Below are 24782 nucleotides of genomic sequence, written 5' to 3' on the forward strand. Positions count from 1 at the left end.
TTCTTCAGTTCTAGCTGCATTAATAAACATAACAAAAATGCCTAGATTTATCCCACAACTATTTACAGAAACTATTACACTGGGATGACGGAGCTGACAAAGCTGTGACTGAAGAAACCTCTATTGTTTGTATAAAATATATAAAACTTCCAGGACTGTGTGTGTCCTACTGTAAGATCCACAATGAGCAGCAAATAGGAAAGGGTTCCTCAGAGTTAAAGTTGCTGCTGACATTACCTGATTTATTCAGAATTATTTAAAAAAAATCCTGACAGAATTGATGCAAAGTGAGGACATAACTTTGATAGATATTTTTTATGGGAAATATAATTAAGAATTTAATGTTTGCATTGTTTGATATATTACAGATCTTTCCATATAAATGTCTATTTTTGAATTTGTTGCATTTTTAACACTTTGTTTGGCAGTTTTACATTGTGACCTCATGCTGAGGACAGGTTAAATTACATGTATTTCCAAGTGTAGAGCATGTATTTAAAATAATACGAAATAAAGTATTTAAAATAAAAGCAATGAATGCCTTAAGTATACAGATTTACTTTAGATGTAACTTTTTAAGTACTTTTATTTTTATGAATTTCTTCATTTCTAACATAAAGAGGGCTTTTGTTTATAGGACATGTTTTGGCCCTTATCTCAAGAATGAGTTTTTCTGGGAAATTAAATAAATGATAACATTACCCTGGTGACATATTTATACTAGCCCAGTATCCAACAATGTTCAGTTATCAAAGAAAACCAAACGTCTAAGTTTAAGACAAATAGAAACGCATAAAGGTGATCAATAAATGTAAAATGTTATGACAACATAGCTCTGCACAATAGGTCAGTGACAGTTCAGTCAACTGGCCCCAAAATCTCTCACACTGGCCCCGGCCATCCAAATTGTTGAGCCCTGCAGTAAAGAGCTCAAAGGGCTGACAATATCAATGATAACGTCTTTAATGGTACAACAGTTTCTGATGAATATTGTTATAAAACTGACTGATTACTGACTATTTCCCTCAGGTTTAAATCAAAATCCTTACAGAATCATTGCTTCTTAATCTGAACAGATGTGTTAATTAAAGAGTGTTTTAATTGGTTGTCTTATTTTCACATTTTATTTTACTTGTAATGTTTAACCAATCATAGCTGGAGTGTTGTGAGTTGGGTGGAGTGGGTTTACAGTATGTTTGGGCAGCAGAGACAGATGTGTGTTTGTGCTCCGTCTGTGGTCAGGGAGTGGTGTTTAGAGAAGGAGAGGCACATGATCAATAGGGCCTGTGTGCATGTGTAAAATGCTCTAGTTTGTCCATGTGAGGTGTGCGTTTGATAGACAAGTCCAGAGATTATGGAGTTTATTATAGTAGGCTAGTGGTGCACTAAATGATATTCATGAGCTACATGGAAAGATTTTATTTATTAATTCATTTATTATTATTATTGTTATTTTTAAGGAGCAGATACACTTATAATATTTCATATATCACACAAGACTGAATTTAACTGTAAAAAATGATGCATTGTTGATTAATATCTCCCCCTAGTGGAGGTTAGTAGCAATGCTGTAATCCCCAGAGATCGTCAGAAAATGATGAACAGATAATGTTGTTGTAAATAATATATATACATGATGAACAGAAAATGTTGTTTTAAATAATATATATACATTACAGTTCAAAAGTTTGGGGTCAGTAAGTTTTTCCTTGAAATAAATGAATACTTTTATACAGCAAGGATGCATTCAATTGAAATAAATGCTGTTCTTTTGAACTGTGTTTATGAAATAAATGTATCAGTTTCCACAAAAAAACATTAAAACTAGTATTCTATATTTATAAAATATATATTATGTTATAATTATAAAATAAACATCATGTTTTCAGCATTGATGTTAATAAGAAATGTTTTTGAGCAACAAATCAGAGTATTAGAATAATTTCTGTCACACTGAAGACTAAAGTAATGACTGCGGAAAATTCAACATTGCCATTACAGGAATAAATTTCATTTTAAAATATATTCAAATAGAAAATTGTTCTTTTAATAATAATATTACTGTCATAATATTACTGTTTTACTGAATTTTTAAGTAAAAACGACATTGGTGAACATAAGAGACTTAAAAATATTAAAACAGCTTACTAACCCCAAACTTTTGAGTGTGTGAGTGTGTGTGTACATGTACATATTTCTTTTTTCACGATTTCTAATACTGCTTCGATGTGACGAATCAATTGTTCAAAATGTAATTAGTATGAAGTCAGAGAAAACTTTTAGTATTAATATAAAATTGAGAAAATGTGGTTTAAAAGTTTTTAGATGGAAATCATAACTTTAACGAAGTAAGAGAACCTTAAACTTTTCTTCTCCTTTTAGGAATGAAGCGTCCGCTGAGTCCTGTTGAAGACGGGTTGCTGACTGAACAGACTGGGCATGAGGGCGTGCCCTCTGATGGGGTGGAGTTTACAAGACAGGACGCCCCACCTCTAAACTCTCGTCCGAAGCGGGAGCGCAAACACAGGTCGTACACACTCTGTGAAGTGTGCAACATTCAGCTGAACTCCGCAGCACAAGCACAGATACACTTCAATGGCAAAACACACCAGAAAAGACTCAAACACATAAACAACAGCAACACAGGTATGATATGTGTGTCTTTCTCTGGTGTTCCTGTCATAATTGGAGCTCAAAAACTGGAGCTTCTTGCTTAAAGGGGTCATATGATGCGATTTCAATTTTTCCTTTCTCTTTGGAGTGTTACAAGCTCTTGGTGCATAAAGAAGATCTGTAAAGTTGCAAAGACTAAAGTCTCAAATCCAAAGAGATATTCTTTATAAAAGTTAAGAGTCAACCACGCCTACCTAAAACGGCTCGTTCTAACACGCCCACACATTTCTACCTCACTATGTGGGAAAAAAAAGACAATATAAGTCATTATATTACGTAATTATGTCCCCACTGGATGCAACAAATGCCTCGTTTATAATGGGTTTTAACGTTTTTGTCTCATCGTACCTTAAACCGCATAAACACATTTCATTACACCAAATACACAAAATAATGTTCTTTTTAACAACATCATATGACCCCTTTAACATTATCCACCCAAATAGGGCATGTTCCTGGATCAACATCCTTTATCAGCCCTGGAAGTGCTCATCTAGCAACAAATCCGTGCCTTCTGATTTTGGGGTGTTTTTTAGGCTACTGATTTGTTTCTAGAAGGTGCAATAAATTATGTGTATCTGGGAACATGTTTTACTAGGGTGAATCACACTGTGTACTGTACATTCTTGTGCATGTTGCTTACCATGATTTACTCAAGCTGGACAACATTCCTATCAACCAGATTTTAGGTGTAAGTTTAGATGTAGAGCTGGGGTTGGGTCAACAACATTTATATCAGCCATTCATTTCCCTCTGATTTCAAGGGTTGGTTTGAGCAGGGGATTCCAAACTTTTTGATCCCACAGACCCCAAATATGATAATGAACTCAAATGACAGCCATATTTTAATGTATAAATACCACATTTATACTGTGGAAAGTGTTACCTGTAAAAGGGTTAGTTTCTATTAAGCTGACACTGATTTTCTTCCTACTCTTAGGGTACTGTCTTAGATGTATAAGCCTGAAGAAAATGGCTATGGCTGTCAAATATTATTTTATTTCATTTTTGTAAACCCCCCTAGGTTAGGGGTACAGGAATAGGGTTTACCCTATATGATTGTGACAACGGAAATTGTTCCAGGAACATGTCCAACCTGGCTGAATCATGTCATGCTATTTATGTCAAATAATATTTTATGAATGCTGTGTGTTGACTTTTTGTTCACCTAATATTTTTTTTCTTAATATTAGTATTAAATGTGTAGAGACAATTTCTACACAAATCTGTATCTTCGCCAGTGTCACAGAACTTTTTGTTATTGACAAATTCATATCTATATGACATGCAAACTGCTTTAAAAACATTATCAACCACCTTCATGTTGTCAGCTGGGGGTCTGACAGGCATCTTCATGTAATTCATACCCTTAGACCTCATTGTGTCCATCTGCAGTTAATATGTGATTTTGACTCGACTTGCTTTTATGTTTCCATGGTGATGTGGCTTTAAAGCCCAGCTGATAGGTCAGGAAGGAGCATGTGAGAGGCCCGTGAGATGCTGATTGTTGTAGTTACGGTGGTAAAGACGGGGCTGTAAGTCTAGATGTCGGTCTGGAGATAATTGCTGGAGAGAAAGTGAGGCAGCTGGTGGCAGCTTTGTGTCGTGCAGCGTTATTTCCCCAGAAATGGGCGGAGTCAGACAGAATCATGTGATTAGATATGGAATTTGTCAGTTTATTTGAACAACAGTAGAATAATCCAGTAACACAATTCGTTTGTCCTTGCACACAACAACAGGGCTCTGCATAAACCTGCACAGACAGCAAGTGCATGCAAATGCCACACACTCGAAACCCAGGCCTGCAAACATAATTTTCCTTCTCTTGTAATGCAAATTTGAAATTAAAGCTAACTTCCATGCTGTTGATTCTTACACATAAAGACACACGCATGCACGGCCATTCATATGAGCAGCAGTCAGACCCACTTCAGGTGCAGGCTCTCATACAAATAGACCATAATTACATAGCAACCGAACATGTTCACCATGGAAATGCTCGATGTGGCGACACCCCCTTCAGCAACGGGGTACAGGCACTCACAGTCTCGGAGCCAGCTCGATTTTATGCAGTTTTTGTGTGTGCGCGTGTTAGGGTCTTAGCATGATTCTAAATGGTGAAGCTTTATGTTGTTTATGGAGAAGTTCTGAAATGCATGCCTATGTGTGAATGTGTGTGTTTGCGTTCAAGCACAAAGATATAAAGGTTCATTGATTAGCCATTCTGCTAGTGTTCGACTGCATAATAGAAGTCAAATTAGACTGGACAGCCTTTCCCATGAGCATACAGCAACGCCTGAAGCCTACTTGAAGCTACACACACATAACACATCTGCTTTGCATACACATCCTCACATACACAAAACTGTGAATGACTCCTTCAGTACTGTATGTCTTTCTCATTTTAAGTGGACATACAGCACGGTTCAGTAGCCAGTGATGCTGCATCATTAGCTACAGTTCCTTCATTTTTGTGAGAGAATCTAATCATTTGAAAGCTGGAAGTAAAATGTTAATTCTCATCAAATTACCAGTTTTAGCTACACTGAGTGGATTTATATCAGAGAGTAATGTTAATGTTTATTGTCCATGATAGATACAAATAAACAAATGTAATAAACTCAAGGTAGTGAAAACAATCAACTGTAATTTTCCGAAGCAACGTGAATGCTTTTCGTGCACCAAAAAACAAAAATAACGACTATTTTCACAATTTTCTTCACTTACGCTTCAATCTCCAATGCGCGTTCACGAGAGCTTCTTCTTCTTCTCCCATCCTCGGCGCATGCGTATTGTGTTGACACGAGAACATGACTCTCACGATCCAACCTGTACTGGAAGTGCTTTACTGTTTGCAAGCAGAGGAAGAGGAACACTACTGTAATATTTGTAATCATAGTTTCTAACAAAGGCAAAGCATTATTTAATGCTGTGTGGCAATACATAGTAGTGGTGTTTCATTCCTGCATGAATTGGTGAGTTTACACAAATCATTTGAGTAAATGATTCAATGATTCACTCATAAAAGACAGTCACTCGGGCTGTATCCGAACATGCATACTTGCCTACTAAATAGTAGGCAAAAAAGAGTATGTCCAAATTTACAGTATTCATAAAACAGTAGATGAAAGTACCCAGATTACCTAATATTTCAGGTGATTTTCAGCATTAGTTCAGTTGTATTGCTTTACAACCATTTTATTTCATTCATACAACACACACATACATACATACTATAAAAAAATTTGTAGCAGTCACTTAGTAATTATTTATTCTAAAGAAGAGTATGAGATTTCAGAAGAAATAAGCAATTTGTGGAGCAGCCTTATTTTGTTCCTGAATGAAGAGTGTTTGAACGAAACAGTGGCAGGGGCCACTTGCGCTTTTAGGGGGCACACTTTTAAAAATGTATTTTAACCTACTTTCAGTATTATTCATTCAGTCATTTTTCACCATGTCATGTACCACTGCAATCTAGAAGTAAGCTATAACAATTTACACTCAAATGATTATTTCATCATGTTTCATTTATCTGACAAAAAATTTTGTATTGTAGTGTCAGGGGAGTCATGCACTCACTCTTATTTTCGTGGGGGCACGAGTGAAGGGGGCTCGTCATGCTCGTTGTGTGACACACAGCAGCCACGATAGCACTTTATTACTGATATAGGCTTGTTTTATTTATTTTTTCCTTTTTATTCTAAATATTCCCTAACGTGTTAACTATATCATGAAATATCTCCATTCTCAATTATGTGTAAGTTAATGCATTTTGCACCAGATTATGTTAGTTGATCTATAGGCTAATGGGCGATGGGCAAAGTAGCCTAATAGTGTAATCTATTAACTATGCATAAAAACCCGTCTTTTTACTTAAGTACCAGATATGGGTGTCATGCCATAAAATATTTTTAATATGACTGACTTTGTATTTAATGTGAATTTAATAAAAACATTGTAAGTTACTAATTATAACACTTTCATGGTACAGAAAGAGAGGAAAGAACATTTACATTATCAAAAACATTATCACTGACTTCAGTCTAGCCAGAGTTCAAACGATCTCAAAAACTCCCATTATAATCACTGAAGCTGTTTACACTGTGAAATGAATATCTTACTTACATTCGTACACACATCTGCACTTTGTTGTTTATGATGAGAGAATTCGCCAGAGAGCAGAATTCAGTCAGCGAGTGCGCGCACTGAACAAAACACCGGCGTTTCAGCGATGACTCATCTGAACACCTCTGATTGGCCGCTGCGTCCATAAACTCAACAGAATCATGTGTGATTGGTTTTAATGCGCAGCGCTGTAAAACAATGTTTTACTTTTTTCCATTACTGCCACCCACAGGACACACTGCACATTGAACCCAAAATTGTTTGGTGTGATACGATTCCAAATTTAGGGGGGCCAGAGGGGGAACCAAGCTTGTTGACACAGGGGCACTGCCCCCCCTCTAAAACTGCCCCTGCCTACGTTGAACATGTTAATAAACTTAATTGGGTACAATAAAATGAGTGTATTTATTAGTATACTATAAATTATACACATTCCAGAACTCATTGTATTATACTTTTTTATACATTTTAGAAGTCATTCTACTTAACAGTTTAAACTAAATTCTAGATTGCCTATGGTAAGACTGTAAATCAGTTTTAGAAGAATTAAATGCATTTGTGTGTGTGTGTGTGTGTGTGTGTGTGTGTGTGTGTGACGAGGAGGGTAATATGAATATGTGCTTGCAGGGATATCATATCTACCTTTTATTTTGTTACATTTGAATAATTATAATCATTCTGTTTTGGGACTGTGTGCATACATGAACATTTGCTTTAAGACTCGGTATGTTTAAATCCATCAGAGCATCTGCTTTTGTCCACATTCATTAATGGTCCACTCTGGCAGATCATTTTACTTCACCCCATCTTTTTCTCTCTAAAACATATTTCACCCTCTACCCTTTTCTCTTTATTTTCCAACTCTTCTCTCTCGTTCTTCATTTTACCTCATTCTTATATGTCCTTCTCCTTATCTCAACACCCCCACCATCCCAATCCCCAGATAGGTGCATCATGGGTATGCTACGTAGTATGACTGCTGAGATTAGCAGTCTTCTCTTAGGCTACCTAGACACACACACACGCACACACACTAAATAGTAGGTCTGCTGTGTATTTGTGAGTAAATATGTATATTGTGATCAATATTTTGCAAGAATAACAATATAACAATATAATATAACTCATTTTAGCAGTTTGTACATTTCATGTATTTCAATTAATTACCAATTAAATTTAATATGAAATAAGAAAATAGCAGATAGCAATTATATATACTGTATAGACACACACATGGTGTAAAATTAATCAATTGGAATCTTGATTTATATTTATTTAAATATTAAGTTACATAACTGGAAATGCATTTAAAATATTTATTTTTAATTTCATATACAAGGCCATTATTTTGCCATGGCCTTGTATGGCCACCATGCTCTCTTGATATTGGTATCTGCATTGGTCATTGAAAAACCAATGTGTTGGCAATGTCTGTGTTTGTCTTTCTCTGTCTTTCATGCTGTCCGTCTCTGGTCTCCTCTAATGCAGCATGAGGTATTGGATTATAGCAACTGTGTGTGTATGTGTGTGTGTGTGAGAGAGAGAGAGAGAGAGAGAGAAAGGGAGAGAGAGAGAGAGAGAGAGAGAGAGGGAGAGAGAGATTTATTAAAGGCTAAAATTTTCTGCATGAGTGTGTCTGCACAGCTGGGGTTTTCTGCCATTCCAATGTGTTCTCTCTCTCTCTCTCTCTCTCTCTCTCTCTCTCTCTCGCTCTTTTCCTTTGACTTCCTTCTTTTATCACCATTTTTCATTCGATTATTCACAGCTTCTCTCTTTTCATTGTTTCACCCTATTACTCTTCACGTGATCTCTTGTCCCTTCTCTGAGAGGAAGTCTGTTTTTCGATGTCCAAAAGATTTTTCCTTGTTTTTTTTTTCTAAGGTGATGTTATTTGTGGCCAGTGGCCACTATAATAATACCACAAAAATAATGATTTATGAAATGAAATAATAATTACTTATTTTTCTTGTTTTAGAAAATTTGAATTGTTGGTAAAACTGCTGTTTGTGACTTTATTTATTCATTTAGATTTATTCATTTATTCATCCAAACAGAAATTCTAAATTAATGAAGTTGTCAAGCACTCCTACTGCCCACTATCTGCAATTGGTCAGTCAAACAGGTAGCCCCACCCCCAAACTCACACATTGGTTGAATCAATGTTGCTAGGTTGGGCCTTTACCAACAAATAGCAATGCTTTTAAACTTCTCAGTACTTCAACGTCACAAAAATGACGCATATCCGGTTTAATTTTGTCGCATATACTCTTGCGGTTTATTAAGATATAAAACAGACAAAGAGGTCAGACAGATGAATCACAGCACACACACACACTAAGTGTGTGGATTCAACCTTGGAGCACATTCAAGCATGAGGATATTTCACAGCGTAACACTTTACCAAAGAAACGTCATATTCGGTTCAGAGAGCGACACCGGGTCTTTCATTGTTATTCATGTATTAATTTATGCACGGGGAGTGAGCGAATGGGGCTGTAATATGCAGATGAGTTAGTGTTTCATGATGGAAATTTTCCAGTTGGCTGCTCCGGGTGGCTGCAGTTAATGATAAAGTATGGCAGAATGACAGGAACAGAGGGTGAAATAGACAAAGAGAGAGCGCGAAAGAGTACTATTACTAAACAAAAATCTGATCCAGAAACATATTGGCCACAGCGCTGGATCATCACAGAGGCATTTACATCATCAACATTAGCATCATGGCTGTTGTCATCAGCATCATCATCACGGTCATCATCGTCATCTGTGTATTAAATCACTAGGGCATAATATGTCGTGTCAGCAACTCTTCCTATGATTCCCTGAACCGACAGCGGACAAATCACAAACGCCCTTCTCACTCCACTCTATTACACATCAGTGTTCATCAGCGTGTATGCGGTGGAGTTTGTGTGTGCGTGTTTTTGTTGACATTTAATCATTTTCCCAATTATACATGGCTGTTCTTATGTCGTAGCTGCACAACAACTCTCTTCATGCCGATGAAGAGGAAAGACAGAGAGAGGAATGTACTTAAGTTGTGTCGTGAAGGCTAGAGGTTGCAAGCGTGTGCTTTGTTGGGCAGTGCTTGATTGCGCGAGTCTTTGCTTGCGGTGATGTCTGTAGCGTGTAATTAGGATTTCATCATTTCTCTCATTCAGGCGAAAAATGGCACAATCTGGTTTTGCACACACACACACACACCATGAGAAGAAACAACAGTCTTGTGTACAGCACACTTCTAGTCTTCCTCTCTGTTTCTGATGGCGTCTGTGTCGCACATACACACACAAACTCATACTGTTATTCTCATAACCCCCATTGGCTGGTCAGGGGAATGGATGTCCTAATCCCTTTATCAGACCAAACAGACAATCATTCTAATATACTGATTTGCTGCTCAAGAAACACTTATTACATATTATATAAGTAATATATTACTTATTATTTTAAGTGTTAAAACAGTTGTGTTGCTTAATATTTTTGTGGAAACTGTCATACATTTTCAGAAAATAGAAAGTTCAAAAATAATTTTAAATAGAAAGTTCAAAATAACATCCCTTTATCAGACCAAACAGATGCTGCCCCAGAACAAAGAGGGGTCCAGTGTGAGTGTGTGTGCGCGTGTGTGACATTGAGCGCAGGTCACTGGAGTATATGTGTTTGACTAGGCTAATATGCTGCTGTGAAATATTCAGGTTTTACATTCTCAGCAAATCACTTCAGATTCATTGTGACACCCATATTATGGGATGTTCATTTGAATGTTGCAGAAAGGATTTGAATACCCATGCACACTCTGAACACATAATTCATCATGTTTTATTTTATAATATTGTCAACATTTCTGTAGCATTATTCTATTATTTTATGTTATGTAAATCTTTTTACACCACCATAAAAATATTTCTATTACAAAAAGACTAGCATATTTCTATTCTATATTTTATTGTGTGTGTGTGTTTATATATATATATATATATATATTTATATAGTTAATATATATAATTATATATATTAAAAATATATTTTTAATATATTATAAATGTTTTATATTATTTTTGTAATATACAATATACTATTTAATGTATTCAAATCATTTCAAAAACTATATTGTTTAATTTTCAAAATGTATTTACATAATCAAAAAATGTTATAATCAAAATATTACCAACAGGGAGTCAGGGAGTGTTTGTGTTGTGTGTGTTTTTCCTCTGTCAGCTCCTGTCAGTGTCAGATCTCTTCAGTGCTCTGATGGGCAGTGACAGCCCCGCACAGGAAATGATGTGCAGGAAGCAACCTCGAGCTCCATATGACACTATGTTGGCAGACCAGCCTGTGTGTGTGCTTGTGTGTGTTGCATGTATCTCAGCATCTAATCAAAGTGGGGTAATGTTGCACATGACTGTGACAAATCTCTTTCTCACCCTCTCATACACACACACACACACACACACACAGTCTCTTTTAGAAGTTAAAGTAGTTCAATGTAAAAAGACATTTCTGTTGTTTACTCACTTTCATGTAATGCCAAACCTGTTTGACCTCTTTCTTTTTAGAACACAAAAGGAGAAAATCTTTCAAATGAATGGCTTCTATCACGCTTGCAAGAGCCTTTGCTCGACCTTTACACTCAGTTTTTCCTCTGCTTTATGGACTTCTTTTTATTGGTTTTCCAGTCTGTCTTTCTCTCTCAGTTTCTCTTTCCCAGGTGCTTAAGACTCCATTCATTCCATTCTCTTTTCCATTCTCTCTCTCTTAATACACATATGTATTCACTCTTTTTGTCATCCCCCCAGCCCCTGTCATTATTCCATAGTGTCATGCAGCGGGAGCGCCAACAGTGTGGGATGTTGCTTGCTTTAGGTTGTAAGCCTTTTTGTTCTTCGATTTTCCAGGTTAAGTGTGTGAAAACTCTTTCTCTCACGCATATTCCTTTTTCTAGTGGCTCTTGTTTGCACAATTCTTAAATCTGTCAATTTGTTTTGTTCAAAATGTTCAATGCAAATATTTTGCATTCATAGGTGGGTATCTACACTCAAATCTACACTCTAAAAAATGCTGGGTTAAATATAACCCAGAGCTGGGTTAAAAAGGGACAAACCCAGCTATTGGGTTGTTTTGACCCAGCTATTGGGTTGTTTTGACCCAGCGGTTGGGATGCTTTGAACCCAACCGCTGGGTCAAAACAACCCAATAGCTGGGTTTGTCCATTTTTAACCCAGCATTTTTTAGAGTGTAGTATTTACGTATTTTCTTTTCTATCATCTTTATTTTTGTCTGTATATGAAGTCTTTATTGTGTAAGTATGACAGTAGACCAGTTACTACACACATATGCTTATTTACATATCTATGATTCAACGGTTTACATTGTTACATGAAATATTGTTTAAAGTAATATGTAAAATGTTACATATACCAATAAATGGCCATTTAGGAATTTCCTGTTTGTGCACAGATGACAGTTTGTCAAAGGACAATTAACATTCTTTCTTTTTATTTTGTTTGTGTACTAATTATCCTATATGTTAAAAGGGTCTTTCTGTTTGTTCAAATTGTCCCTTTTTAACCCAGCGCTGGGTTATATTTAACCCAGCATATTTTAGAGTGTACACAAATGTCCATGTATGTTTCTTATAGAAAATAATGATAAATTAAACTTAAATGCAAATAAAGGAAATAATCTGTATAGAAAAAGTGGTATAGAAAAATGTTTTCACATAAGTTGCTAGTAAATTTTACAATCAATTACAAAGAAACAACAAGTAACACTTTGAAGTAGAAAAACTGAAATAGTATTTTCTTGTAAAGCATAGCCCAATATTTTTGTTTTATTAAAAAAAGCAAATTTATAGTCGTATTAATTTAATGTTAGTCTCATAATTTAGTCTACTTGACGTAAAATATTAGATGAATTTAACAAAAAAAAATCCATGCAAACTGATGCATTGTTTTTTTAAGTTCTACAAACACATCTTTTTTAGTGTAACACAAGATGGCATAAAGAGTAATAAAAAATCTTATCTGTTAAACACAGCAGCAATAGTCACCGCTTCTGATGAACGGCAGTAAAACAAATTTAAGACTAGCTTTATCATTCCCTAAGCAAAGTGAGATATTGTCAACCCTGAAAATCTCAAGATGCCAGTTTCTCTTTCTTGACTTCATCAGCAGTTTTTCTGTTTGACAGCCCGCCTTACCATTCAGACTCACTTCGGACCTGTGCGAGTGTGGAGGAGGCAGATGGACTAGCAGAATGGCATGACCAGGAAATGGGATGCTACCATGTGCTCATAACAGCCATTTGGATTAAAAGGTGCAAGTAAATTGGTAACACTTTACAATAAGGTTCATTAGTTAACATAAGTTAACTACTTTAGTTAACATGAACTAAGCATGAACAATACTTCTACAACATTTATTAATCTTAGGTGATGTTCATTTCAACATTTATTAATGTATTATTAAAATCAAAAGTTGTGCTTGTTAACTTTAGTTAAAGCACTGTGAATTAACATGAACTAAAAATGAATGACTGTATTTTCATGAACTAACATTAACAACGATTAATAAATACTGTAATAAATGTGTTTATTGTTTGTTCATGTTAGTTAATACATGAACTAACATTAACTAATGGAACCTTATTGTAAAGTGTTACCAGTCAATTATGAAAGGAAACAAGATAACAAAGACTGCCTCACACCAATGGGATCCTTAGAAATGAAATGCTCACTGTACTATTTCAATATAGCTAAAAGCGGCCGTATGGCAGGTGTGTTTCGATTGTTCTGAATGATGGGATTGATTGGCAGGCTGCTTTATTTACATCAGCGATGTTTTCAGCTGAAAGGATTTTTCAGGATTTTATTCGTTGCGCTAAGGTCATGATACTGCTCTAAATGTCTGTCTGCAGTTGTAATAGACTCTTAACGATACTGGAGGAGTAAATCACTTCCTCCTTCACCTGCCCATCACCCTCTTGTAATACGCCCTACTGCACTCTGGGATACTGAAGGCTTTAAGACTAATTGCCGAATTATTCAAATGATTCAGGAACAGTTTTGAATTTTGAGGACTTCTGAAAAGTGCTCAATATTCTCTACATTTTGCTCATGCAATTGTGCAGCTACAGGCCTTGAGACATGTACATTGTATATAGTTTCTTTTTGACTGGTTTTAGTTTAAAGACATACAGTAGTTCACCCAAAAAATTACAATTTTGTAATTATTTGCTTACCCTCATGTCATTCCAAATCCTTATGCTAACTTTTTTTTCCTGTGGAACACGCACAAAAAGACATTTTAAAGAGTATTTCCATACAATGACAGTTCATAGTGACAACAAGCTTCAAAAGGAACTAAAAACACTACCAGTATTACAGCACCATAAAAATAACTGTCGCAGTATATTCTGATTCTTCTGAAGTCATGCACTTCTGCTACAGCTCACAAATTAAATACTGATGTCAGGAAAATCAAATGGCATTGGTTTTCATGAAAATCACTGTTTTGTTTTGTGGGGGGGTTTTGGAGCTCGACAGTCCATGGTCATCACAAGCTGTTGTTGTATAAAATAGATCTATGTAAAGATCTTTTAAATGTAATATTAGTATGATTATAATTATTTTATTTTATAGTTCTTTTTAAACCATCTTTACACAGAACACTACACACAAATGCAATAAATAAATAAATGCAGATTAAATACCTTAGTTATGTGTGTGATTATTTTTAATAATAATACAAAATAATAGTAATAAATTAAAGAATCTTTTATTAGTTATATTATTATTATTATTATTATTTATTGTGTGTTCCATGGAAAAAAATAACACTGTACAAGTTTGAAACAACATGAGAGTGAGTAAATAATGACAGATTTTATTTTGGGCAAACTATTTGTTTATCTAAACTGAGAGATGAAAATTCTATTTTGATTAGAGACTGAATCATTTATTGTATTATATAGTTCTCTTACTTGAGCACAACACACAGACAAACACTGATCTGTGTGTGTGTGTGTGTGGGTGGATGGATGGATGGCAGAAGTATTTTGGCAGGAAGAGGGCACAGCTGTCTCTGTTGTCACCGCTAATGTCTCAGTGTTCAGAGCTTCAGGCTGAGCAAACTGTAACACATACACACATATGCACAGAAAACCGGCATACATCTGATCACTGTTTGTGCTATGTCTATGATATTATGCAACATATGCTAAAGCGAGACAACTCATGATCACAGACACAGTACATACAGTACCTGGAATTGATAGAATTCCTTTTTGGTTGATAATGTTGTGGTAAAAATAAGCAAAGATTTTCAAGGATTTTAAAGTGTATGTGTTAAAGAATTAAATAATCTGTACAAAGATTTAGAGCACTCCTTTTCTTTCTAGTCATCTGTCACATACAGCCCACTCTGCAGTGCTGAAACAACAAGTGACCACTGCAAACCCCCACTGATGCACAGAGACCTCCGGGGAAACTCTAGCTGGGTGAGGGAGAGGTGTTTATGGCACCAGTAGGGGGTCCTCAGGCTGGGATCCAAATACCCCAGAGCACTGATGCAGATACAGTACCATGCTGTAATAAGTGCCAGCCAACAGATTTATGGCCTGAAATATTTCCACCAAAATGTCCTGTTCAGTTTCTAATCTCTCCCAATCATCCACAGACTACACTTTTTTTTTTTTGATCAGGCAGGTGGGTATTGTTTCACTGTTCTTCTTACTCTACCTGTCTGTGTTCACTGTTCCAGACCAAAGTATGTGAGTCGTGCAGAACAGGAAGTTTAGTTTTCCTGTAAGTGGAAATGTGAGTTGTAGAATTTTGTGTGGGGTTTCTCTCTGGTAAATGTAAAACCTGGAGTGGAGCTGGAGGCGAGTGTTTATAGAATGATTTGAGAGGGGAGAATATGCCTGAAAGTGCCTACTTCCCTACTGCATAGCATGCAAAAAGATGTGACATGAGTAGTATGTCTGAATTTACAGTATTTATAAAACGGTAGGCGAAAAATAGTCAGTAGTAAAAATCCAAGGAAGTATTTTTTGAGTCCAGGTGGATTCCTAAATTCTGGTGAAACACCCTGACTATCTTGTAGGTCACGTGACAGTGGCAACATGGTGAATGTAGTATCTCCTGATTGTATTCATACTAAACACATGCATACTTTATGTAGATTGTTTTAATGATTGCAAAGCAAGTTATTAATTAAATGCAATACTTTGATAGTTGACGATTTTATGGATGCAATGAATCTCTATAGCTTTACTATATGCTGTTCTAGCTGGGTTTCAACTTAATGCTTTGGTTTCTTTTGGAACTATATTTGTTGATGGAGAAAAAAAATACAAACTGAAGGCCCTTCAAATCAAGGACGATAACTAACGGTAACTATAGCTATGACGTTTTAATAATCATAATTCTATAAGAATAGGGAAGTCCACACCACTGCTATAAAGGTAACGTCACACAGGCACACAGGAACGTTATGGTTGTAATAACTTTAAGAAGGGCGTTTCCAAAAAGCATCGTTAGCTAACTTAGTTGCTTTTGGGAAACGCATCCCAGAGCGATTTTTTTCCAGCTGATGAACGATACAAACATTGGCAGCCAATCAGAATCCACCCGATTTAAAGAGCTCGAGCAAAGACGAGAGTTGTAGTTATCGTTCTTGGTGCCAACGGGCCTTAACTGTCCGGTTTTTCTCTGAAACAAACCAAGCATTTTTGCTTCATCATATTGTTTCATTCTAAAACATTAAATGTCTTATTAAGAGTATGTGTGCTAAATTATATAGAATTGTTGGAGGTGGAAAAAATCCCCCCCCACCTTTTAAAGACGCTCACAGAATTATTTAGTCGAAATCAAGGACCGTGAAAGGAGAAAATAGCACCAGCTAATTTTCCCATCTGTGCCGTTCGTTCAGGTTAAGCGGCAGGCAGCAAAAAGAGCGAGAGAGGAGGTGGTTGTGGTGTGAGGGGGTGGGGGAGTAGATGGGGGGAAATGACTGTCGATCATACTCTCTCCTCCTCCTCCTCCTCCTCCCGTTCCTCGTCGAGGGCGCGCAGATCAGTGGAGCACTGCGCGCGTGAGTGGCGAGCGTGTGTAACGTTTCTTCTGACACATCAACTCCAGGACCAGAAACAAGAATGAGACTCGTCGAAGAGTGAGAAATCTGAGGGGAAAAGACACATTTCAAACTGTCGGAGAGTATTTATCAACCGTTCTGATTTTCCTGCGCTGATTTATTTATTATTATTTTTTCTTCTTTTGGTTGGTTTCTTTTTGGAAACCAGGATACCTTTCACAACATGCTGATCGGTAAGTCAGTTCCGATAGATATGTTGTTGTTTTTGTGTTTGTGGCATAGCCTATGCTGTATAAAAGTCTTAAATGTGGTAGCCTAATATTGTCACGCTGGATTTGCGCTAAGGATGTCTCTCGTGCCCAAACTCCGCGCGCTCTGCGTCCTGACCATCGGCACGCGCAAAGCTTTTTAGGTGCACTCGTATTGCTTAATCGATCCGAAATTAGGCTGAAACGAAAACTTTCCAGAAAATATAAGGCAGACGATGTAGAATTTTCCAGAAGCAGAGATGCTCAAGAAGCGATTGTGTGTGTGTGTGTGTGTGTGTGTGTGTGTGTGTGTGGCAGATTTGGTTGCTCGCAACGCTGGCAGATGCGCGTGAGACTGTTATACGCGTGCCATCAAACGGCCATTAGCGTGTCAGCCGATTAACTAGGATGACGTTTTGTCCAGTCAACACCTGCAAAAGCCTGGACTTAATTTTACAAATCCAGCCTGATGTTCTATTAAAGAATTTATTCTTTAAAGTCCTCCTTTTTAAAGGCATCTTGTCTCCTCAAAGCACCTGGTGTTCCTCACAAGAGCTCAAACCAGCGGAGCGGAAAATTAAAAATGATAAAGGATTGATCCTGCATGCGCTGAAAATGCTTTATCAATAACGCAGCTCGTTTAAGGAAATCGTTTGAGTTTCTGTTTTTCTTAGCTCATGAATTTCGTTGGGATCGAAGCCATTTGCTTATGCATTTCATCACGGTGCTTTTTCTTTTTGAGGTTTGCATTTCGCTCCATTTTTGAGTCGTTTCTTATCTTAATGTTTTTTTTTTTTTTTTTTGTAAACTGTGCACTTACTATAAACGTATATTTAATATATAAAAATATAGTGTATTTTTTTTTTTTATCATTTGTATATGCCATTTTTGTTTTTGTTTGTAAAAATGTGTTCTAATTCTATTGGAGGTTTTTTATTTCAGGTCTTTATATAATTAGAATTGCTGTGTTTTAATATGTTAGTTCTAAATGTCCTTTTTAATTTTAGAATCCATCATTTAGATTTTTGTGTGGCTTTTGTAAATATATTGTAAGTAATAAAAGGAAGCAGGAAAGATTTAAATGCCCTTCTCACCTCCTTGCTCTCTATTTCTCTCATTATTAGCTAGATACCAATGCTCTGTCCGCTTAGCAACACAGACAAAAGGACACACAGATGTTACACAGCTATACAAAGTTACCGAAACCACAAATCTGTTTAAATAAAGACACTCCGATTAAATCCAAGAAAATGGAGGAAAAGACAAAGAGAGGAGGGAAAAAAGGATAGAAAGCTGTAGCATGAAATGGCTCCAGCGTTCACTCACAGTTAGTCTGAAATCAGCACATAGACGATCACCATCAAGTGTACATGTGTGTATTTTAATAGTCTATCACCCTACACTCAGGCGTGAATTACCTGCTAATGTGAAGACCTGAATAGCTCAGGTTATGGGGACAAAGGTCATGCCCTTGACATTCTTTAACAGTCTTGAGTAATGTACATTTTATTTAAGTTACGTGCACTGACTATACCTTGACCTTCATTCTTTAGTGTTACCATGACTAGTCAGTATTTTATTTCTGTGCTTTTGGCATATGATTTATTTATTTATTTTACATGTCCGAGTGCTTTGCATGAATCAGCTGCTAATTAAAAGCTCAGTTTCTGTCTCGAACATTCTTTTCTGAATTTGCAGAGGTGTTTGAATGTGAGTGTGTGCTGCCCTCTGGGCCGAAGTCATACCATGATCATTGGATTTTTTGGCTCTGTTTTCTCAACCCCCTTTCACTGTCATGGTTTCAGTTGTCGTGGCAGTGCCCCAGCCCATGTGTTTGTAAGTGTGGGGAATGCGGTAATACCATCCTTTAAGCGAATGCTCTTTGCCAGCCGCATTACTACAGCACTCTCTAGGAAGGCCACACCGAAACACTGCAAACTCAATGTAAGTCATTTTATTCGCAAATCATGTTTTTTATTAGAAACACAGCTGCAAATATGAAATTGTTAGGAATTCCATTTAGTAAATAATGTTCCTTAAAAATACTGAAGACTTTCAAAGAAAAATAAATAGTCAAATGTATGATTAAAAATGTATGTTAAGCAGGTACATTTATTAAGAATAATTACTGTAATAATTTTTCCACCTAATGTAGTTCATTATACTAATATTAGACTGTTTACAGTGGCCAAAGCAGAAAATTAAATTATTATCGAATTTGACGTCACATGTTTTTATAATCATTTTACAGGGGCTGAGAATGTGGTTCCTCCAATCAGAATTTAGAATTTGAATAATCTGTTTTATAATAAAGATTTGATCCAAATTCTTGCAACGTTCTTCAAAAACCTGATGTGCTTCTATCACAGATATTCACTGCAGATGTTTTGCCATTTCATCCCTCAAACAGCACCTTGGAAATTCAGACACTGCATCACCTTTTCATTTTATCATCTTTTTACATTCTGGCCTTCAGCGTGGCCTCCAAATATTTACCACCCTGTATTTATCAGCCCATGACGCTGTGCACTGATGCATCATATTATATCGACATCCAGAGTGAACGGACTGAAAGCCGTGTTCCTTTGTAAGATTCTGTGTTTCGGCTCGCTGGAGCCTCTCCTTCGGTAATGGTGGTTATATTCAACTCATCTATTTAGTGACGCAGTGAGTGTTCGTCTGCTCCCTGTAGAACAGCGAATGAGTGACAGGGCGAGTCATTAAAGTGAAATGACAGCATGGGCTTGATTGGGCTGTCAGTATGTCTGATGTGCTTGTGTGTGTGTGTGTGTGTGTGTGTGAGCGAGTGTGTGACAATGACAAGAGGGTAAAGCATATGCTCTCAGCAGGGGTTACAAGACGAAAAATGACCGTCTGAATGTGTTTGTGAATGTTTATCAAAACAGGCTGAGAATGAGTGCATGTGTACAAAAGAGATGGTCTTTGTTAATGCGCTGAGGTGTTGTTCTAAACACCAACTCACCCTACACTTGACTTCATGACCCAGAGAGAGAGAGAGATGCAGGATGAAACAGGGATTGTTGGGTCTGAATTCACCTGAAATGGACAGAAATTTGCTCTCTCTCTCTCTCTCTCTCTCTCTCTCTCTCTCTCTCTCTCTCTCTCTCTCTCTCTGATTAGAGTGTGACAGTCTTTGAAGCAGCTCAGTGCTGCTGCAACCCACCCATAATCTTTCTACCCACACAACTTGCTTTTCTGTAGCTTCAGTCTCTCTCTCGCTGTCTGTCTCGCTGAGTAAATACCTTCTATTCCCGTTCCTTTATGAGGAAGCTGATAAGGAATGTCTTTCATCCACAGTAGATCGGCTTCTTCCATCCTAGTTTAAGAGAATGTGTGTGTGTGTGTGTGTGTGTGTACGCCCATGTGCGCACAGTGATTTTAGGATTACGTTTTTTCTTTACCCCAACCACAACAATAGTGTCTGTCTGTGTACTTTTTGTGTGTTTGTCCAGTGTGTACATCTACACTTTATATATGGAGCTGCAACAATAGAGTGAGATTTAGCTTGTACTCGCTAGAATGACCATCTCTTTTTAAGGTAGAGTGGCTGAATTAAGCCAGATGTTTAATTAACCATATAAGACAGCATGAAACAGCATCAGAAATTCATTTAAATTCTGTAATGTTTCCTAGTCCAACAGAATATTTGGCAAAAAAAAAAAATAATAATGTAGAGCGGAACTTGATTTTTTTTTTCTTTTTTAATTTAATTGGATTGCTGTTGAATGGTAATGATATTATTGGTTCTTTGTCTGCATGGCCTTGGCTACGTCAGCAGAAAAGAATAGCAATTTTAGAGGTCTCTTAGAATAATGTGTGCTGATGGATCATGCATAATAGGACCAGGGACATTTATTTAAAATATTTCTTTTTTTTTTTCAAAAGTTTGGGGTTTGTAAGATTTTTTTCAATGTTTTTGAAAGAATCCTCACTAAGGTTGCATTTAATTGATCAAAGACACAGTAAAACATTAATGTTCTTTAAATAATATACTATTTAAAATAACTGTTTTCCATTTTATATAAATATATATATATTTTTTTTAAATTCAGGATTATTTAAAGAATAGAAAGTTCAAAAGAACAGCATTTATTTAAAAACACAATTTTTTGTAACAATGTGAAACTTGTACTTTCACTTTTGATCAATTTAATGCATCCTTGTTTAAGAACATTTTCTGACCCCAAAGTCTGAATGGTTGTGTATTTTAAAGGGGTCATATGATGCGATTTCAAGTTTTCCTTTCACTTTGGAGTGTTACAAGCTGATTGTGCATAGATAAGATCCCTGAAGTTGCAAAGACTAAAGTATTTAAATCACATTTTATATAATGTTGTTTTAATATCTGAATCAGCATCAAATTGCTTTTGCAACCCATTTTATTTCCAGTGAGACCTGATTTTATCTGTCAGGAATTAATTTGATCCCAAAAAGTTGATGTTTCATACCAGAATAAAGCAAGACCTGATACCTGAAAGTAAAGTTGCAGTCAGTTGTGGAGAGGAAAAATGTCCTAGGAATCAGGACATATTTATTTGAGCCTCTCCCTGCTGGGACCTGAGATGGTGGATGAGACGTGGAGGCTGAAGGTCAAGTCCTCCCTCGAGAACATCTATAATTTGCTATTATTGGTGTCGCCTTTATTGCGTTAATGTTAATCTGCATTAAATTACTTGCGTTGACTATTGACAGGCTTTTGGAAAGGCTGCAGTACTACAATAGCTTGCTTAAATAGATAATTGGCTATTGATTAACAATTTTTTTTTGAAAAGGCACATCCCTTTTGAAAAACGTACACTGATCAAATATTAAATTAAGCATAGAAATGTACATTATGAAAATAAATATAGTAAATGTATGTTTCATGCTGACTTTATATTACTTTATATCAGCTATGTTTTTTTTGCTGAAAGCAAATGGATTGTGTGTTGTAATGTCAGTTTTTGTCTCAGTGGTCACGTCAAGCTGCTCACAATTATATTGACACATTTAAGAGTGGTTCCTGTCAGTAGTTTTTTGCCACCTTGTCAGTTCTTTTTCCCTCGCACAAGTGAGCAAGTCCTCACAGTAGCGCCAAATCATTTATCCTCTCACATAGTCTCTGCAGTGGGAGCCATTTTGGTGCCACAGTTTCACTGTAGTAACTGAGCCCAGAGGGGGCAACAGAGAAAATGCAGGACCAGCTCGAGCCAGCGTAACATAAATAGTACCCCCCGTCCCCATCCTCCAGGCCAACTGGCCTTTTTGGTTCCTCTTGTCGCTTACGGGAAGGTGACTTTTTGCATGCAGCTACTGTTATCTCTGCTCTGCCTTGACTCATAGTGATCATTGAGCTCATTAAGAGCAGGATGAGGACTAAAGGGGTGCCTTCACGCTATATCTAATTATTGTGATTACAAGATACCAACTTGTAAAAAGCATTCACGTCCTCGTAGAACTCGTAATTGCAACTTGTGAACTGGGAATTTTCTGAGAGCTACAATTTGCACCACCTGACCACCTCAGATTCATTAGGCGCTATATGTTTAGGCATTAATAGTGCGATAGTCCAAGGGTGTGAACAGCTCCAAGTAGAACGTCACATGTTGTCATCTCGAAATTACAGTAATTATGACATGGCGTGAATGCAGCATAACTGACTGGACACAGTGGTGCCAATGTTCTCTAAAGGCCCTTTAAAGGGGTGTCGAGTCCAACCAGTTCTCCTTGAGTGCTAATAGCCCATGTATGCACATTGCGCACACACACAGAAGGATCAGAAAGTGGAAGGGCAGGGTTGATTGGGGGTAATTTGGGGATTTTGGAAGGGCAGCCATTTCGCCTACAAATGTCCCTGGAGAGAAACAGGGGAGGAGGGGGAGGGAACAACAGGGATAACACACACACACTCGCACTCTGTCATATGCGCGCACACACACAGCATTGTTTTGTTGTGTTGGCCACATTGATACATGGGTGCACCGTGGGATGCTGGAGGTGTGTGTGGTGGCCTAGAAACATCATCACACCCGTGGCTCTGGACAGGAGGGAGAGGGGGGACTGGAGAGGTAATCCTGTCTTTAGGCTTCTACATAGAAGGTCAGTACTGCCCATGGGCCCATCCTCTCCTCTTCTCTCCTCTCCTCATCATTTGCTCACCCCTCATGTTGTTCCAAACCCATATGGGTTTCTATCTTCTGTGGAACATAAAATTTGATGTTTGAAAGAATCTTCACGCTGCTCTTTTTCCATATAAATCTTCATAAATGAGAAAATTTGAAGTAAACTTAAATACATTTTCATGATTCTAAATGGCCACAAATAAATTTTAATTTTAGAAATACTGTATATTATAAAACTTATGTCACTAGATACAATGACATTAGACTGAGGAGCATTAAACTGAGACTGAAAAATGTAAGTTAAACATTTTGATGTATACTACACACCCTACCATTCAAAAATTTGGTGTTAGTTAGTGGGGTTGAGAGAAATGAATACTTATATTCAGCAAGCATGCATTAAATTGGTCAAAAGTTTTTTTTTATAATGCTACAAAAGATTTCTATTTCAAATAAATGCTGTTCTTTTGAACTTTCTGTTCATGAAAGAATCCTGAAATAAATGTGTCATGATTTCCACAAAAATATTAAACAGCACAATTGTTTTAAGAATTAATAGTGATTTTTGAACAGCAAATCAGCATGTTAGAATGATATCTGAAGGATCATATGACACTGAAGACTGAAGTAATGGTTGATGAAAATTCAGCGTTGCCATCACAGAAATACATTACTTTTTTAAAAAGTACTTTAAATTGTAATAATATTTTATTATTAGTGTTTTACTGTATTTTGGATTAAATACATTTTGGTGCATTATTATTTGGCACAGCATTGTTAAGCATAAAAGACTCAAGTAAATAAAGAACAGTTACTGACTCCAAACTTTTGAACAGTCTTGTAAACTGAACCTAGAAAACTAAAACAATTATAGAGTGAAACCTAATAAAATCTAAACTGGCTTCAAAACAAAAAATAAATAAATAAATAAAAAGTAATTTTGTCTCTTTGGAGCTTGGTGGGCCATTTCATATTTCATTGAATAAAAAAGGCAGTGTGGACATTCTTTAAAGGGGTCATATGACGTTGCTAAAAAGAACATTATGTTATGTATTTGGTGTAATGCAATGTGTTTATGCGGTTTAAGGTAAAAAAAAAACACATTATTTTTCACATAATGTACATTATTGTTCTATGCCCCGCCTTTCTGAAACGCGTCGATTTTAAACATTTTTACGCTGATTGGCCAGCTATCCAGTGCGTTGTGATTGGCTGAATACCTCAAGCGTGTGACGGAAATGTTACGCCTCTAACCATTCTGTGATGCCGTGTCCCGGCGCGATGAGACAACACCAATAAAACCATTACAAACGAGGCATTTGTTGCATCCAGTGGGGACATAATTACTGATTATAATGACTTTTACTGTCTTATTACGCGTTGCGTTGCGTATCACGCCACGTAAACATAAAACCATGTCTGCATTTGTGATCGGAGAAATGACAAACAACAAGTGCTAACGTTAATCCACACTGCCCAAAACTCACGTTTGAATCATCAGTGGAAAATTCTTTAAATAT

The 24782-nt window shown here is 36.6% G+C and overlaps 1 protein-coding gene across 4 annotated transcripts in view; it reads left to right on the plus strand.

Moving 5' to 3' along the window:
* Window positions 1-24782, plus strand: part of LOC107729191 (zinc finger protein 385D-like) — a 97370-nt gene that overhangs the window by 35070 nt on the left and 37518 nt on the right. For 3 of the 4 annotated variants that reach the window (XM_016539618.1, XM_016539616.1, XM_016539617.1), the window contains exon 2: window positions 2383-2646. In XM_016539618.1, coding sequence (XP_016395104.1) covers window positions 2383-2646 — 264 coding nt within the window. Of the gene's footprint in view, window positions 1-2382; window positions 2647-16892; window positions 17126-24782 lie in introns of those variants that run through there. The other variant, XM_016539619.1, reaches the window with a different exon arrangement.

Source organism: Sinocyclocheilus rhinocerous, unplaced genomic scaffold (assembly GCF_001515625.1).
Source record: "Sinocyclocheilus rhinocerous isolate Xijiao unplaced genomic scaffold, SAMN03320098_v1.1 scaffold1029, whole genome shotgun sequence".
Lineage (NCBI taxonomy): Eukaryota > Metazoa > Chordata > Actinopteri > Cypriniformes > Cyprinidae > Sinocyclocheilus > Sinocyclocheilus rhinocerous.